Source organism: Barbus barbus, assembly GCF_936440315.1.
Source record: "Barbus barbus genome assembly, chromosome: 30".
Classification (NCBI taxonomy): Eukaryota; Metazoa; Chordata; class Actinopteri; order Cypriniformes; family Cyprinidae; genus Barbus; species Barbus barbus.
Window position 1 is genome coordinate 10,968,098 of NC_136758.1, and position 18,996 is coordinate 10,987,093.

At 37.6% G+C, this 18,996-nt stretch overlaps 2 protein-coding genes across 4 annotated transcripts in view; both read left to right on the forward strand.

Moving 5' to 3' along the window:
• Window positions 1-3,088, forward strand: part of LOC306850606 (DNA (cytosine-5)-methyltransferase 3A-like) — a 56,755-nt gene extending 53,667 nt beyond the window's left edge. For both annotated transcript variants that reach the window (XM_079386318.1, XM_079386319.1), the window contains one exon: window positions 57-3,088. In XM_079386318.1, coding sequence (XP_079242444.1) covers window positions 57-198 — 142 coding nt within the window. In that variant the 3' untranslated portion in view covers window positions 199-3,088. The remainder of the gene's footprint in view (window positions 1-56) is intronic.
• The window catches only part of LOC306850608 (dihydropyrimidinase-related protein 5-like), a 618,334-nt gene that overhangs the window by 595,694 nt on the left and 3,644 nt on the right, over window positions 1-18,996 (forward strand). The window contains exons 1-9 of one of the 2 annotated variants that reach the window (XM_079386321.1): window positions 4,012-4,148; window positions 10,221-10,489; window positions 15,169-15,327; window positions 15,488-15,667; window positions 15,876-15,944; window positions 16,153-16,197; window positions 17,575-17,650; window positions 17,771-17,927; window positions 18,043-18,184. In XM_079386321.1, coding sequence (XP_079242447.1) covers window positions 10,229-10,489; window positions 15,169-15,327; window positions 15,488-15,667; window positions 15,876-15,944; window positions 16,153-16,197; window positions 17,575-17,650; window positions 17,771-17,927; window positions 18,043-18,184 — 1,089 coding nt within the window. In that variant the 5' untranslated portion in view covers window positions 4,012-4,148; window positions 10,221-10,228. Of the gene's footprint in view, window positions 1-4,011; window positions 4,149-10,220; window positions 10,490-15,168; window positions 15,328-15,487; window positions 15,668-15,875; window positions 15,945-16,152; window positions 16,198-17,574; window positions 17,651-17,770; window positions 17,928-18,042; window positions 18,185-18,996 lie in introns of those variants that run through there. The other variant, XM_079386322.1, reaches the window with a different exon arrangement.

Consider the following 18,996-nt stretch of genomic DNA (forward strand, 5'->3'; position numbering starts at 1 on the left):
TGTTGCACTTGTGAATACATTTGAACTAACTTTCTGCCCTTTTCACTTCTTATCAGGGTGTTCGGCTTCCCTGTCCATTATACAGACGTGTCAAACATGAGTCGTCTGGCCAGGCAGAGGCTGCTGGGAAGGTCATGGAGCGTCCCGGTCATCCGTCACTTGTTTGCACCACTCAAAGAGTACTTCGCCTGCATCTGAACTCAAATCCAGTACAGATGAGAAAAATCTAAACCGATGTAATACCAAGAGCTTCGAAAGCAAGTTCTCATATATTATTTGCAAGTTCAACATCAGAAAAAAAAGGTATTTCATGTTTTGTTTTGGTTTTTTTCTTCTGGTTTGGAATAATTGACTCTTTTTTTTAATTCTATTTAATTTTTTTTATTATTCATTTTACTTTTTAGCAGTGTTATCCAGTATTTGATTTATGTGTGCAAGCTATACTTGAGACATGGCCTCCTTTTAAGGCACTGAGAGACGATGTAACAATGTGTTGAGATGGAAATCACATTTAGTTTGCCCAAACATTTCACCTCCTGAGTTTTTCGACTGTCGGGTTGCGGATCGAACTAATTCTCGTGGTGCGCGTCTCTCCTCTCCTCCAGCGTCTGAGCCTTGGTAAGAGTGGGACAAAATATGTTTTCTCTTAGTGTCAGGGGAGCTCTGTCTTAACAAATCCAAAACACCAGATCACAAATACCTCTTTGTTTACAGTTTCTATACACAACTGAAGGTAATAAAGGTACTACTGTAATAGGTGACAATATGGTGCTTCAAGGTGGTGAAAAACATTGCAACTCATGTGGTGCTACTACTCGAAACAAGATCATGGGGTCACGTTTTGTACCGTCGCCAGGTAAAACGAACGACTGAAACCTTGAGAAAAAAAACCGACAGGTCAAGCCAGGTCTGCCACATCTCATTTTATATCTTTTACAGCCTTTTTGTACAATATTCTCTGGTGCTCTTTTCAAAAAAAGAAAAAAACACGCCTCAGCCTTTCAGTCTCTGAGGTTTGCTTCCTTCAGTATGTCTGCAATCCGAACGCATGAAACCAGCCACATGGGCGGTGATGTTTTTGTCATTCACACCTTGAAATCAAAGGCTGTGGTGAGCTACTTTTTTTCTAGTGTCACACAGGCCAGAATCATTACTGTACAACTCTTAGCACGCGTGGCGACCACAGGAAGGATGGCGTCGGTCGTTTTGTCGGCCAGGTGAATCAGCCTTCAGCTGCGGCGTCCGCAGGCTATTCTCAGTCAGGTGCAAATCTTTAAAGGTGCGGCTTCACAATGTTCTTCTACCTTTTAATAGCAATTTTTTTGTGCTGTGTTACCAACAATATCGAGCACTTTTGTATATGTATACTTCTTTATTTCTTTGATATTTTTTAAAATCTTACTCATTGATTCTTGTGAATTGTTCTTTTTTGTTTTGTTTTTTCAGTTATGTTTAATGATGTGAAACTCTTGCCATTATATAAGGTAATACTTTGTTGTGTACAGTAGGGCTGTGCCAATAGATGTGAACGAATGAGCTAGGATAGAAAAAATCCGTCTGTCGTGCCGGTGGTGAAGGGGCCGAATTCGAATGGCACCCCTCTCATTTTTCCATGTGCTACGGAGTCGCTTTATCATAACTCGCTGCGTCGAGATACAGTATAGTGTCTGCTATATAATCCCAAAGTGAGTGTGTTTGTTAAGTATCCCTGTAGGAAAAGTAGTCGGATGGGGTGAACTACGTCTGGTCCCTAGCGTAGATCTGAAAACATTATTATGTTTGCCAATGGTGGATGTTGACCATGTCAATAATTTAGTTATCACGCAAGCTATATAGGCTAAATTTGTGAGTCTGGTTAGAAACGGGCTCTAATGAAACCCTTGTTAGGCTCTTTTTTTAATTTAAGGCATTGCACTGCTTACATACCTTAACATTTGTCACGTTCAGCGAAGTTGCTTTTATTATTTTCTCAATTTTAATCGACGCCCAGATTTGTTTCTTTTTGTACATTTTGTACATAGAAATTGTCTGTTGCTTTTTTTTAATGACCTATGAGATGTACAAATATAATTCTTTGCTAATATATATCATAAAATCAAAACAGCACTCAAATCGCAAGAGGGGGGTAATTGACAAAATGGCAACAGGCTAATTGACATAAGCTATAAAGCAGCAGGGTGTCTTTTGTAATTCATATTTATATGTGTCAAACGGAGGATCAAACTAAAGAATGAGTTCGCTAAGTGATTTTAACAGTCCCATCTTTACTGCACGGCCCTACATACAAAAGTGTGTCTCGATTTGCTTTCTAATTCTTGTTTTAAGTACTAAGAGAGGGATTGTAGGTGTTTCCTAAGGTGCTAAACATTTTATCTAATTGAGAAAAATATATTATTTGGAAAATAAATAATCTTGTCTTGATAATGACTGTTTTTTTTTTTTTTTCTCGAATGTTTCTTGTAGTATTGGAGAAGCACTATTATTTTACTCTCTCATATAAAGATATTAACAAAGGCGTTTTAACTTTGTACTTGAAAAAAATAATGATAAATGATGAAAGATTCTTATATTGTTTTAGAATAGACATTGCTGTAGTTGGTGCTTATCTGTGGGAAATCATGTACTCATAATGGGAAATTAAAAAACAAAAAAAAACAAAAAAATGTAATACATTTTGCTGTTAACATGTACTTGCTTAATATCCAGGCAGAATTGCTCCTAAGTCCTACATTCCATGCCATATATCCAGCCCTCCATCTTCTTTTGTTTCATTTTTTTCTTTTCTGTTTTGTTAAATTTCATTTGCTTTATTTGGGTATATATATAAATATTTGGCTGTAACAGCCTCTTGTTTGCTGTCCTAACAGGTTTTCTGTATATCTCAGTGACACTGTTGATATTTGTGACCTCTGTTGTGTCATATAAACTTTTTCAAGCCTTCTCTTCTTTTGCAATCAGCTCATACAGCAAATGTAGCAATCATTCGCCACCTCTCCCCTTTCTTTCGTTATGTGCCCAGAACGAAGAAAAAAAGGCTCCTTATGTACTTGTGCTGGAGAACACTTGAATAAATGTATTGTTTTTTGTGAAAAAGTTGTGTTTTCTTTGCAAGTATTTACCATAAAATGATATATGATTATTAAGTAAATTATTAATTGTATATCACTATTAGTTAAATAACATTTAATTTCAAAAAATTAATAATTTTTATCAAAAGTTTAAATTCTGGAAAGGATGCATAATGTTAATATTAAATAATTATATATATATATAGAATAAATATATTTGAATAATGTTGATTTTTTAATAATTTGGTATTTTGCATATATGTAATACTTTGTGTATCTGTGTTGTATGTATAATGGTTACATTCTAGGAACGACACACAAATTAGTTTTTAAATAATTATATGTGACCCTCTGTGAAACCCAGGCTAGTCTCAAAATCTAATTATGAGATAATGAGCATCAAATTTTGATTTCAACCATTAATTTCACTATGATTTCAATCTTTCACGTGGTCTTACTCAGTCAATATTAAAGAATTCAAGGTTACATTTCCACAGAATGTTCTAGGTCTAGGATGATTTTATGTAGAAAACAGTAAATCACAAAATAATAATAATTATTTTAGCTGTTTCACAGTCAGGGTCACACATTTATTATAAGCATGAGTATATGGACACAACTACATATATACACTTTAAAATAATTGTTATAATATATTTTTACAATATCTATGGTTAAATAGATATAACACTTTGTGTATCTATATTATACATAATAATGTGTATTTGTACATTTTATATTAATATACATTTATTAAAAAATAAATGTAGTACTTCATGGTCGGGTTTGCACACATTGGCATAATGATCCAGTTCCATCCCCTGTGAATCTGTATAAATGGTACGTACCACTGACGACAGGACACGCCCATACTGCATTACCATTGGCCGCTGCCGAGGCCTTCGCTGTGTATCTCTCCTGTGATTGGTCGGCGCCGGCTCTCACAGTCTGGATGCTGCTGCAAGCGTAAGGTTTACCGGGCTGCACCAACAGAAGCATCTGCCTGCCGTCTAACAGGCTTTATTGTTCCCCAGTGCTGAAAGTGAAGGAAAAGCGCTTTTTAAGGATATAACAAAGGAAGTAAGTGCACTATGCCTCGCTATTTTGCATGAATCTGTAAGCTATTTTCAGAAACTCCTCAGTGACTAGCACAGAGATATATTGCTTGGCTCTGAATCGTGTAATTTTGTGGTATGGAAAGAATCTCCCAGTCTTGCGTCTCGTGTTTCCCGTATTTATTTCCTAATGTGAGTTGGTAATGGTTTAACTACCGATTGAACGATATTTAATAATCTAGTCAATCAATGTGAATGTCATATGCACATAAACAGCTCGAGCCCACCAGCAATAAACGCGAGCGCACGCCCGACATCTGATATTTCCGTCATGAAGCCGTTGTAATATCCTTATTAATGTTGAAAAACCAACGCACGTTGGCATTTCTTGATGCCTTGAGACATTGAATGTGTTGTGTAGACACTGTAAGGGCTTGGTCGCCCCTTTGTGTGACACCCTCGATATGGGATGAGTCTACATCACCATCATCTTCAGCCTCTAAATGAAGCCTCATCCATGCAATCTACATATCAAGTTCAAGTTTATTTGTATACGATACAAATCGTTGCAAAGCAGCTCTACAGGAAATTAAGTTTCCACAATATATTTATATATTGCAGAACCTTAATATATTTAACTTATGGCAAAATTTGGTAATTCTGTATGTTGTCTGAGCATTGGCATCCTCTGAGGTCCTCTGAGGGGTTGGCATTATCTTTTCTCAGGTGTTCGGTCATCTCAGATCATTTAAGGGTTGGATCCAGACTGAAGCTTCTGTAATTCCTAGAAACAGAGAAACAAATAGAGACATAATTAGCGTAGCTGCTGTTCCATCTAAGCAAAAATGATTTGTTCAACCCAAGCTAAAGAATAATAATCATGTACATTTGATCAGATATAACTGCAGTACAAGATTATAAGATGCATTATGTGAACGCTTGGCTAAAGAGATGTGTCTTTAATCTAGATTTAAACAGAGTGTGTCTGAACCCCGAACAACGTTATCAGGAAGGCTATTCCAGAGTTTGGGAGCCAAATGTGAAAAAGCTCTACCTCCTTTAGTGGACTTTGCTATCCTAGGTACTACCAGAAGTCCAGAGTTTTGCGACCTTCGGGAGCGGGTTGGATTGTAGCGTGGTAGAAGACGAGTTAGGTACGCAGGAGCTAAACCATTTAGGGCCTTATAGGCAAGTAATAATATTTTGTAAATCATACGGAACTGAATAGGTAGTCAGTGCAGAGACTGTAAAATTCGGGTAATATGATCATATTTTCTTGACCTGGTAAGAACTCTAGCCGCTGCATTTTGGACTATCTGTAGCTTGTTTATTGAAGATGCAGGACAACCAGCTAGCAGTGCATTACAATAGTCCAGTCTAGAGGTCATGAATGCATGAACTAGCTTTTCTGCATCAGAAACAGGTAGCATGTTTCGAAGCTTGGCAATGTTCCTAAGATGGAAGAATGCTGTTTTTGTAACATGGGAAATATGATTTTCAAAGGACAAGTTGCTGTCTAATATAACACCCAGATTTTTGACTTTAGAGGACGTAACAGTGCATCCGTCTAGTTGCAAATTGTAATCCAAGAGATTCTGTGTAATGTTTTTTGGTCCAATAAGTAATAGCTCTGTCTTATCTGAATTTAATAGGAGGAAATTATTGGTCATCCAATCTTTTAATTTTTTACACAATCTATTATCTTAGATAGTTGAGAAGTTTCATCTGGTATTGTTGAGATATATAGTTGAGTATCATCAGCATAACAATGAAAACTAATCCCGTATTTTCTAATAATATTACCAAGGGGCAACATGTATATTGAAAATAGCAGAGGACCTAGGACAGATCCTTGTGGTACTCCATACTTTACTGGTGATAATTGAGATGACTCCCCATTTAAATGAACAAAGTGGTAGCGATCGGACAGGTAGGATCTAAACCATCTTAAAGCCTGTCCTTGAATGCCAATATAGTTTTGTAATCGATCTATGAGTGTGTCATGGTCTATAGTGTCGAACGCAGCACTAAGATCAAGTAATACTAGCAATGAGATGCAGCCTTGGTCTGAAGCAAGAAGCAAGTCATTTGTAATTTTAACAAGTGCAGTTTCTGTGCTATGGTGCGGCCTGAAACCTGACTGAAATTCTTCATAGAGATCATTTTTTTGCAAGTAGGAACACAATTGAGCAGACACAACTTTTTCAAAAATTTTAGACATAAACGGAAGATTTGAAATGGGTCTGTAATTTGCCAGTTCATTAGAATCTAGTTGTGGTTTCTTAATAAGAGGCTTAATAACTGCCAGCTTGAATGGTTTTGGGATGTGACCTAAAGATAACGATGAGTTAAACTGTGAGGGAATATTTAGATCGGGTGGCATCTGTTTATTTGTTAATCTAGCCACTGTGCTAAATAAAAACCTTGGATTGTTTTGGTTATTATCTATGATTTTGCGGATATGCTCTACCCTGGCAGCTTTTAGAGCCTGTCTATAGCTGGACACACTGTTTTTCCACGCAATTCTAAAAACTACTAAGTTATTTTTTCTCCATTTGCGCTCAAGATTACGAGTTTCTTTCTTGAGAGAATGGGTATAACTGTTGTACCATGGCGCAGTACGCTTTTCTCTAACCTTTTTCAATTTGAGGGGGACAACAGCTTCTAATGTATTAGAGAAGATAGTGCCCATGTTGCTAGCCATTTCGTCTAGTTCATGTGTATTTATGGGTACACAGACCAGTTGAGATAAATCAGGCAGGTTATTTGTGAATCTGTATTTGGTAGCTGGAACAGTTCTGCCCGGATGATAACGCGGAGCCATATAATTAATATCAGTAATACGCAGCATGCACGATACAAGGAAATGATCAGTAACATCATCACTTTGAGGTACGATATCTATATCGGTAAGATCAATTCCATGTGATATAATTAAATCTAGCGTATGATTAAAACGATGAGTGGGCCCGGTGACGTTTTGCTTGACTCCAAAAGAGTTTATTAGGTCAGTAAACGCATATAAGTCATATAAATGCATCATTCATTCATCATTCATTATCACTATATATTGTTGCCACACCGCCACCACGACCAGTCTGACGGGGTTCATGTTTATAACAGTAGCTTGGTGGAGTAGACTCATTTGGACCAAAATATTCATTTGGTTTCAGCCAGGTTTCAGTCAGGCAGAGTACATCAAAATTATTATCTGTGATCATTTCATTTACAATAACTGCTTTGGGTGCGAGTGATCTAATGTTTAGGAGCCCAAGCTTTAAAAATAGCTTTTGTTCATTTATTTTGCGTTTTTCTGGTTTAATCACGATCAGATTTTTTCTAGATCCTGCATTAAATTTATATTTTGACCTCGCTATTTGGGGAACAGACACAGTCTGTATGGATTGGACAACGCAAGTACTTCTATCTTTTAAGTGGGTAGAACAAAAGTCATCATAGCAGTTATTTGAGAATTGGCTTATACATATCAGAAGACATTACTGATGCACTGCATTGCACAAATGTGCATGTGTACATTCTCATAAAATTCCTTTTTGTAGTCAATGTTTACACTTCACGTGACTGCATGCATGCTTTGCAAACTAAAAATATTTTAGCATGAAAATGCAGAAAGAATATGTTAATATTTTATAATGTAAATATTAAATATGTGCTATATAAATGTATATTATTTTAAAATAAAATTATATATATATATATATACTGTATATATATATATATATATATATAGATAGATAGATAGACACAAATAATATTTTATTTACTATAATGTAAATATTATTTTAAATTATATTTATTGCATAATATTTTAAATTATATTTATTGCCTAAAACAATATATAATTTTAAATATTTAAATATTATTTATTCAATTCAAAATTAAATTAAATATACATAATATATATATATATATTCCGTTTATTGCACTAATTCTTTCTGCTCTAATAGTTCATATTGCACTGAATATCCCGTCCTGTTTTACTGAATGAAAGTTGTTTCCACAATAAAGATCAGAAGTTTTCATGTACTTCATGCTACCCAGAAGATTGCCATCTGGAACTCATGGAATATGGCATGGTTCAAAAGTGGGTCATTCCTGAGGAAGGCCTACATGAGTCATGGCGAGGAACAAATGCTCCAATAATTTTTCTTCAGGCTGTGTTGTGAGGACAGGACAGATGTAGCTCATGCACCGTACTGTTTCTTTTTATAGTAGGATGTCTGAGGACACACCCTTATCCTCCAGCTCCATAGTAGCCCCTCCTTGCACACATACACACACGCCATTCACCATCAGGGGCTCAGAACAGGGGGGTGGGGGAACCCTGGGCAGCGCCATGCTGTGAATATGCCGCACCCACCTGCCCCGACTCACTTTGCAGCATAGACTCGCATGCACGCTTTCACTTGGGATTAGATCATAAGGAAGTGTGGTGCTGCAGGGAATGTACAGCAACAGCTGCTAGCCTACATATATTTCCTGCTAACAATCCCACATCCCTGCACATGCAGCGCTGGAAAAACTGGGTCAGAATTGCTCTGATCGTTTTGGAGCATTTAATATGAATTCCACACCCTGTTTCTGTAGTGTGTTGGATGTTGAGGTTTTGTTGAAACAACATTACTGGAACGTTTGTTGCAGTGCTGAAATTGCTTTAATGTGTCATGAATAATTAACATGTTCACATGTAACTACCATGTTAAAGTCGATAATGTGACTAATCGTGCCAAGCTGACTATAATCACACATGTTGGTGTCAGTTTACCCACTAAAGTGAGATTCTAGAATGGCGTAATGCTTTGCAACCTCTTTAAACTAATGTTGTGGAACATTTGGGCTGTGATATGAATGATTGATCCTGTTTGGACGCCAAGTAAGGACATAGTTGGTTTCCATAGGCCAAATGTGGAAAAATGGATTGCTGCAAGCTCTCCGTTGAGACATGTAATGTAATTCCAAAAGTGTGGGGTGTATATTATTATATTAACGGGTTATATAAAAGGGTTCCCACTTCCCATGATCATGGAAAACCTGGAACTATCAGTCTCTATCTCAATATAGTGGAACGTTTCTGGAAATTTTTATAGTAACTAAAAATGTATTTAAATGATTTTATAGGCTTCATATGTTGGTGGATGTGGATCATATGTAAATAGGGCTCTCTAGACTCATGCTTTCCACTGGTCGCGCTGGTTTTTTCTTTTCTTTTTTTGTTTTGTTTTTGCTACAACATGAGATTAATCAATGCACGTTGATGAAGTTTTTCCGTAATCATAGTTAATGGTTATTGTTAGGGATGCACAATATTTGATTTTTGCCGATATCCAATATGCCGATATTTTCAACTAATTTTGGCCAATAGCCGATACCGATATATTTCAACAAGAAATGTTGAAATGTATGTTTTTAACAAGAACTTATTTATTAGAATTAAATAGTAATAAAGTTTTTTATAATGACAGTACATTGAAGATTTGAATATAACTATAATAAACTATATATTAATCCCTGCATTTTTTCCCAAGAAAACCAACATGTTCACCTTCTCTGGTTTAAGAAGTGGTCTTTTACTAACAAAATCTTCTATCCATCATCGTTTTCACGTCATTTTTGCAGCGCGCACCTTTGTGTTCCTGCTCACGTGGCAATACACCCAAAGCGCTCGTACTGAAAGCACCTCTATTAGTTTCTTCATGTGATTTGTGAAATGTGACTCCTGATACACTGTGCTGCGGCTCTGCAGCATGCGCTGTATGGAGCAGAGCAGGCCAAGGACTCCCACAGATGTGACCACATCAAATTTTAACTCACACATTCTCAGTCGCAGTCTAGAGCACTGGTGAAAACTGTAATTTTGTGAAGTATTATTACAATTTAAAATAGGCCTACCTGTTTTCCATTTAAAAAAAAAATCTAATGTAATTTATTCCTGTGATGTTAAAGCTGAATTTTCAGCATCATTACTGATCTAATGTAGATTAGATCAGTAATGAATCTCAAAAAATGACTGAATGGTTATAAAGACCCTCTTGTGTTATATAATACACATCAACACTCTGTCTTTGGATTCTCGTAGGTTGAACCATGTCTTCCAGCTCAGCAACGGTGCGCATTCTTATAAAGGGAGGTAAAGTGGTGAACGATGACTTCACACAAGAAGCAGATGTGTACATCGAGAATGGCATTATCCAGCAAGTGGGCAAGGAGCTGATGATCCCAGGTGGGGCCAAGGTTATAGATGCCACAGGAAAGCTGGTACTTCCGGGTGGCATAGACACCAGTGTTCACCTGAACGAGAGCTTCATGAACGCTAACACCGCGGATGACTTCTACAGCGGCACAAAGGTATGAAAGTCAGAATTTTCTCAGAACCGACTTACATTCATTATATGTTATTGGTCATACTAGGAATTATTTATCAGTCCACGTTATTCTAAAGAAAATCTCGCTCCATCTCTGAACAACATTTTTATTTGGCTGACATCATCAAGACCTCATTTTTCAATCCCTCCTCTTACAATTCATTCAATTCCCAATGGTTAAAATCAAGTGGTCCCACCCTGTGTCCTGTTTCAGTTGGAATTATGTCGCATTACAGAAGTAAAATGCTGATTTACGTTCACTGATAATCATATATGTCTCCTAACTGAAACACTGTTGCCGTGGTTATGAATATTTTGATTCCCAGCTAAAATAATATTTAATTATTTTAAACAAGTGTTTCATTTTATACAGATTTAAAGTGATTTATCTGATCATACACCAGTTTCCTATTTCTGTGTCATATCTGTGCCCTAGTGGTACATAGGATTGAATCGGCTTTGCACCACATTCCAATCCCATATCCTTTCTTGCCTCAAAATCATTTTCTTTTCCTTCTCAAATGTCACTAAAAAGTCAAAAGCCCTAAAATATTATGGTTTATATTGTCTCATTAGTATGGAGCACCACACATGACAGGCGAGGAAAAAAATTAATTTATAAAGAATTTGTTACTAAGACTTATTCATTTGTGGCCATGTTTTATTAATTTGTTTCCTTGTTTAAATTTAGATCAATTGTGGCAATTCACCAAAAAACTGTGTAAAAACTGAATAAGTTGTTGGAACAAATTCTTAACACATGGCCACAATATCTAATTTGTCCCCGTATGTCATAGACATTAGATATGTAAAATCTAATGTAAAAGAACTAGGGAGGTTATTAAAATGGCTTAAGGCTTCAGCTTTGTCACTTCTAAGATGAAATAGAGTGGTTCCAGTTGGGGCATATAGAGAGAAAGTAGAAGCAAACAATTGATTTTTTTGACTTCGCACCCCCCACACCTTGGGTGGCTCCTACCATCTGTCAGGGGCCTAATATCTCATGACAACTCAATAAGTTCTTCTCCTCAGAAGTAACTAGTATGGTAGTACTGCTTAGAGTATTGTACTCTAATTCAATTTTCAAAAATGTATTTTGATTTGCAGTCATTATATGACTGTATTTTATGCTATATTTTTTTCAGATAAGAGTTTTCATTCAGTGGAAGATCTGAACTAAAATGATGTGTGATGTAACATCCATTTAATGTCGCATTCATTTGTTCTTGTTTTATAAATATTTCAAAAGCAGTGATGCACTCGCTTCAGCAGCCCTGCCTAAATAAATCCCATGGGTCACTTAGCAGACACTGATGCAAGAGTGGGCATTGCATACATTGTCTGCCTCCATCAACTGCAGGGCACGATTCACCCTCACAAATACATACACGCTCTTATTCCCAAAGTGCTGGGGGCTTTGAGATGACAAATAAAGAGTTGTTATCAGCGCTGTTATTGTTAGCCTTGGCAACACAAGTGGCATTCTCTTCCCCCCTCCTCCCCGCTACAGCCATGAGACTCGCCGGGCACAGAGACAAATGGAGATCAGATTCTGTTTCCATAGCTACAGGAGCACTGCTGCAAAGACTGCTGCAAAAGCCTTTCACTCGTGCCATTGTGCTGGAAGACAATGGTGCACAAATACACGCCCCTTTAGTGGATGTGGCTGCCCGGATTGTGTCAGCTGAGAGATGCTTTTAAAGAGGACCGTTTTTGTGGTTGAATTACTGTTAATCATTGTTTCCTCGTACTGAAAAAAGGCCTTCTACTAATTGTGTGTTTTTCTGTAAAAAATTATGCTCAGACAGATATCGTGGGATATTAATTAGTGGTGTTGGCTAAAGCATTATGAGAAATACATATTATTATTGTAAAAGAATTTGGTGGATAATCCACACTGTCTTTGATTTAAAACAGGCGGCAAAAAAACAAAAAAATAACAACAACTCGTACCCCATAGGCTTATACTGAGAGATACACCCTAACATCAGCCTAGCAATGTCCTGGCAACCATCAGAACACCCTCACAGTGCCCTAGCAATGATCAGACCAGCAGCCACCAGAACACCCTAGTAATGCCTGCAATGCCCTAGAAACCTTCAGAGCACCTTAAAACAGCATTGGAATTCCCTAGCAACCACCAGATTACCTTAGGAATGACCTAGAAATTATCAAGAATCCTAGCAACCAGCAGAACACTTTAAAAAACAGCCTTACAATTTCCTACCAACAATCAAAGCTTCCCAGCAACTACCAGAATACCCTAGTAATGCACAAAATACCCCAGAAACCACCCAAACACCCTATTGTAGCAACAATTAGAGCATCCTAACAACCACCAGAACACCCTAGTACATCTGCAATGCCCTAGAAACCTCCAGAGCACCTTAAAACAGCCTCAGAATTTCTTAGCAACCAAACGAACACCCTAGTAATGACCTAGAAATTATCTGAACATCCTAGCAACCATCACAACACTTTGAATATAGCCTTGCAATTCCCCAGCAACCACCAGATCACCTTAGCAAATACCTAGAAACAATCAGTACATCCTAATCAAAAGAACACCTTAAACAGCCTTACAATTCCCCAGCAACAATCACAGCATCCCAACAACCACCAGAACACTCTTACATCAGCCTAACAATGCCCTGGCAACCACCAGAAGACCCTTTTGGTGCCTTAGCAATGAGTGCAACATCCCAGCAGCCACCAGAACACCCTAGTAATGCCTGCAATGCCCAAAAACCTCCTTGAAACCGCCCAGCAATTCTCTAGCAACCACCAGATCACCCTATTCTCAACCTCAGAGGTCACGCCCATGGACCGGTGGCTGAATGTCTGATGCATATGGCGCTCAAAATTGGAAACACTTCAGGAGTTTTGGTCGTCATCAGATTTTTTTAATTTATAAAGGATTTCCAGGAGATGTGTGTTGTGTTCTTTACGCTCCACCTTGACGCCAAACCCCCTCATGGAAGAAGAAAGCCATTGTCTTTACAGCTGTAACAATGAGTGCTTATCAGGATCAACTAAATGCTGGATTTTCAAAAGTATGTGAAATATTTAAAGTTCGCGGCATATTATTTTAAAAATATGTCCAAGAGTTGTACACACTGGTCTGTTATTGTAGGAACATTGCCACTCGCCTAAACATGACGGCACAAAACGAAACGTGATTGGTTGCTTTACCTCTCAATCATATGGCTTCTTGGGCGGGCCTTCGCCATTCAAAGCGGCCAAGGTTGTCAGACCTTCTGCCATCAGTCTGAAAGTCTGGCTACACGAGACCAAGATAACCCTAGCAAAGACCTAGAAACAAGAACATCCTAGCAACACCCAGGAACCACCCATAACTCCATAGCAATGCCTTAGTTAAAACCAGACCATCATAAAAACACTAGGGATCTCCCGAGCCGATCTCAATGATTTTTTTTAAATGATCGGAATCGGCTCTCCTTAACCGGATACTTATTTTTTGTCAGCTGTCATAAGTGAGATGAACATAATTTATCATAACGGGTTGTTATCAATTATATATTCATCTTCAGGAATTAACTGTAGCATTAATAGTACAATAAAATGATTTGTTCGTCCGCAGTATGGACAGTTTCAATTGTCTATTGACTCTAAGGAAAATTATTTCTCTGGTCACGAAAAATTATTTTCCTTAGAGTCAATAGACGATTGTCCGTACAGATTTTTGTCTGCCATCAGGCAATCTGAAGCGTCATAATGCAGTGCAATGGGTTGGGTCTTCGCAAGATGTTTTCAGATTGTGATTTACAGATTATGTTTCAGATTGTCTGACGGCTGACAAAAACTGGCGTGCTAATACTGCAAGCTTCATGCTTTCTAACCAAATGTGGCAATTATTGTGCTTATTGTACATATAAAATACAAAAAGTTTATATCAGCAGTCCCATATTCATAATTGTGCACACCCTAGCAATAATGAGAGCACCTTAGCAACTACTGGATCACTCCAGCACCAAAACAAACACTCCCCTACCCCAAAAGGGTCTCGACCCTATTTTGATAGATCCGCCCCACACATACGTACACATCCCAATGTATGTCGGGTGTACACACAGTGTAAGCCTTCTTTTGTTCCACAGACGTTTTCCTCTAATGTTTTTTATCCGCCGTCTCTATGTTTCTGTCGTCGCCTAGTTCAGCTAATGTCCGTCATGTGCACTGAGCGCTCTCTCCTCACATCATAAGTAGACACGCCCCTTACTGCTGATTGGCTACACGTTTGTTTTGGTACTGGGCCCGACTCAGTTTTCTAAAGCGTTTTTGAAAAAATACATACTCCACTACATACTATTACTTTAATAATGAAAGGAACATCATATAAGTCGCTTTGGATAAAAGCGTCTGCTAAATGAATAAATGTAAATGCATATAAATGCCTATAAACAACTACCCAGAGCACTGTGAAACAATGGCTTAACAACTCTTCCGGATACATTTTGAATACAGTTCTCAAATACAGGTCTAATTTAACCTTGATTCATGTTTTCTGAGTGCTGTTTCATGCAAAGCTTTTGTGAGCATGCTGGCATTATGTTATTTTGCTGTTGGCCCATTAAACCGAGTGATTGGTATTGATGCTGTATGGATCCCTCAGCAGTCAGTCTGTTGTTTTTGTATTTCCAGGCTGCTCTGGCTGGAGGCACCACTATGGTGATTGGTCATGTGCTGCCAGAGAAGAACGAATCATTGCTGGACGCTTATGAAAAGTGCCGCTCTCACGCTGATGCCAAGGCCTGCTGTGATTATGCTCTTCATGTGGGAGTGACCTGGTGGGGACCACAGGTACAAAGTGTGTTTGCTGAGTATGCAAACTCTGTCTCCATAGTAGAGTTTCTGAAATTGATTCAGTTATTTTCCTGTTTATCACTGTGAAGCTGCTTTGACACAATATGTGTTGTATAAAGTGGTTTAGAAATAAAGGTGACTTGACTTGTCATCGCAGGTTAGGGCTCAGATGGAGATGCTGGTGCGGGACAAAGGGGTGAACTCCTTCCAGATGTTCATGGCATATAAGGACATGTACATGCTGAGGGACAGCGAGCTGTTTCAGGCCCTGCAGAACTGTAAGGATATCGGTGCTGTGGCCCGCGTCCATGCGGAGAATGGAGAGCTGGTCGCAGAGGTATAAATCAGGGAACTGGTGCAAAACCATAATGTAGAAACAAACTAATTATTGTCATTTTGTGAAATGACTGACCTTACTTTTGAACAGTAGTGTATGTGATGCTGCCTTTATTTTGGTCAAAATTATCATGAATAATGTTGGCATCTTTCTTCCTGCATAGTTGTTATTTATCATGTTATCTCATGTTTTTATTTATTCACAAAAGGGTGCCAGAGAAGCACTGGATCTGGGTATTAGTGGACCGGAGGGCATTGAGATAAGCAGGCCTGAAGAGGTAAAGTAACCATTCAAATCCTGGCACCATGAAATTGTTTTCCTTTAAGATATTAGTCGCACTGCCACTCTCTCTCCAGCTCCTAGTCTTTCCCATCTCCATATTGCATTTCCATGGATTATTAATACTCTTAAGCGTCTGTTCATCATTAGGTTTCACTGGTGACTTTTGTGTTTTCTCACTTACCTTGGGAATTTTCCATGTGCAGCTGGAAGCAGAGGCTGTCCACCGAGCTATTACCATCGCTAACAGAGTGAGTATGATGTACAAGAGTGTTGATGAATGCTGTTCATTATTTACAGCTCCAATGACAGCCCAAACTGCTTTTATTGGTTCTGAAGTGATGTTTTTGAAATACTAACATGGACTTGGGTGATTTCAATTGGGCCTTTTCTAAGCAAGATACTGTATCAGTTGTTCTACATATGAGCGTTTTAGTGTTAAATACAACAAAGATTCTGTATTTCAGCACATGGGTAATGCAAACACTGAAAACCTATTGCAGATCTGCTCTAATTCAGTAATTTGACAGTTTTCTTACAGCTCTATAAATTTTTCAGCCAATCAGAAACTTAACAATCATTTTGCATGTTTGACATGGTGAGAGTGGGGGATTGTAGTTAGCAGACTGAAATAATGGCAGTAAGTGCATAATAGGATAAAGTGAAAAACTGCATTAATGATATTTGACAATTATATTTAATTAATTGCATGTGTAAATGTGTAATTGCATGTTCATTTTGACAGGCCTAATTGAAACATACAGTATAATTAACTGCAATGCCATAATGTATGCACTACCATACCAGTTTTTGAGTCCCCAGCTAGGTAACTAGTTATGATATAGCTGGGGACTACTTTCAGGCGCTGTGTAATATCATTGCGCCTGCTGCACCCATGGTACGCCAGCAAAGCTCCTTGATTATTACGCCAGAATGAGAGCCACATCGGCTTAGAAAATCGCAATTTTTAATTTCCGTCTGTCTTAGTACACAATGTAACTGCAGAAGAGTCAAGTTTTAAATAGGAAAAATATTGAAACTCTTTGGTCATTTTTGAGCGAGATGCTAACGGTCTAATCAGATTCAATGATCTATGCTAAAAGTGCTACCGCCAGACCCAAAGATCGGCTGACTGGATTCGAAAACGGTAAAACTCAACTGTTTAACTCTTGGGGAGTTGGAAAATGAGCCTATTTTCAAAAAAAGTGGAGTGTTCCTTTAAGATTTTTGTAGAAACCATGATACATTTAGGTACATTTGTTTGAACTATAAATATTTTACAACATCATAAATGTCTTACTGTTTATCAATTTAACGCATCTTTGCTGAAGAAAAGTATTCCCTTTTTTTTTTTTTTTTTTTTTAAATCATACTGACCCCAAACTTTGGAACAAAAGCGTACTTTGAGACCCTTCCTTTACTGTTATTTCACAGCTGAAGCATAATATACATACACTGTATTTCATATGCAGTGTAAACAGAATGTCAAGATAGCAGCATGATTGACATGTTGACCCAGCGTTACTATGCAACGAATGACCGTTTTGAAATATACACATCAGTTGCAGATGAATTGCTTTTAAGGACTTTAAATGTGATCAGCATTGTTTCTGTTTTTTGTGTCTTAGGCCCACTGCCCCATATATCTTGTGAATGTGTCCAGCATGTCAGCAGGGGATGTTTTAGCATCCGCTAAAATGCAGGGTAAGAGCCAGGCAATGTCACTCAAGGCCAATTCACAGTCACTTTAATATATGACACCCAAATCTTCACCAGTAAATGACATAATGTGACTCCGAATACGGAAACGTGATTGGTCGACAGGGAAAGTGGTGCATGGAGAGACGACCACTGCTCATGCTGTCTTAAACGGGATGCAGTACTACCACCAGGACTGGGTCCACGCAGCTGCTTTCGTCACTGTGCCACCACTCAGACTCGACCCCAACACACCCAATTACCTGCTCAGCCTTCTGGGAAAGTAAGTGGATTGACTGTGTACTGAGTAGTTTCTTTTAGTGACTATTGATCTGCATGAACGGTTTAATTTAGTCATATCTGTACAGCCACATAAAAGCCTTTTCACTGTGATGCAGTGACACTCTGAACGTCGTGACATCGGAGCACAGACCCTTCACCACTAAACAGAAGGCCATGGGCAAAGACGACTTCACTAAAATCCCTCACGGTGTTCCTGGGGTGCAGGACCGCATGAGTGTTATTTGGGAACGGGGAGTGGTATGTTTCAGTTAATATTGCCTGAAGATTATTTATTCCAGTTATGATGCTGCAGCTAAAATACCTGCGCTTTGAGAATTCCATTAAACACTTCTGATTGTTTACATAAATATAAACAAATTAACAACAACCAGGTGTGAATATTAATGAATATCATGAATATTCATTTGTTATCTGACTTTCACCTACCTAGCCTTCTGTAATGATTAACTTTAAATACATTTTGATGAAAATTTGATTAATGAAAAACTAATAATTGAATTATTACATAATTATTGTAAAACCCTTCCTTAATGGTTGTGGGCAATATTAGGCTAAAATTCATGCATGAATTAATACTTTAAAAATGGTACACGGTCAAGACAGCTATACCATTTTTTTAAATGCTTGTAATATTTTTTATAATACTCATTTTTATAATACTTTATAAAACACTTACCTGAAAGTATGGATTATATGCAAATTGTGATACAACCTAGAACTTAGTATTAAATTTGATGGATTTAATGAATATTAACAGTTAATATTCACATGATAATCATTAATTGCAGTTAGTATGCTGGCGGTGTAGATCATGAATATTAGTTACATTATGTGACTTGGATGGATCCAAAAAGGTTATGCAACAATGTGAGGGTGCCAATAAATATCAATATTACAGTACTGTTCAAATATTTGAAGATTTTTAAAAGAAGTCTCTTATACTCACCAATTATTTTGATGCCTTTATGTAATAAAAATACAGTACAAACAGTAATACTGTGAAATATTATTATAATTTAAAATTTTAAAAAGTTAGTATATTTTTAAAC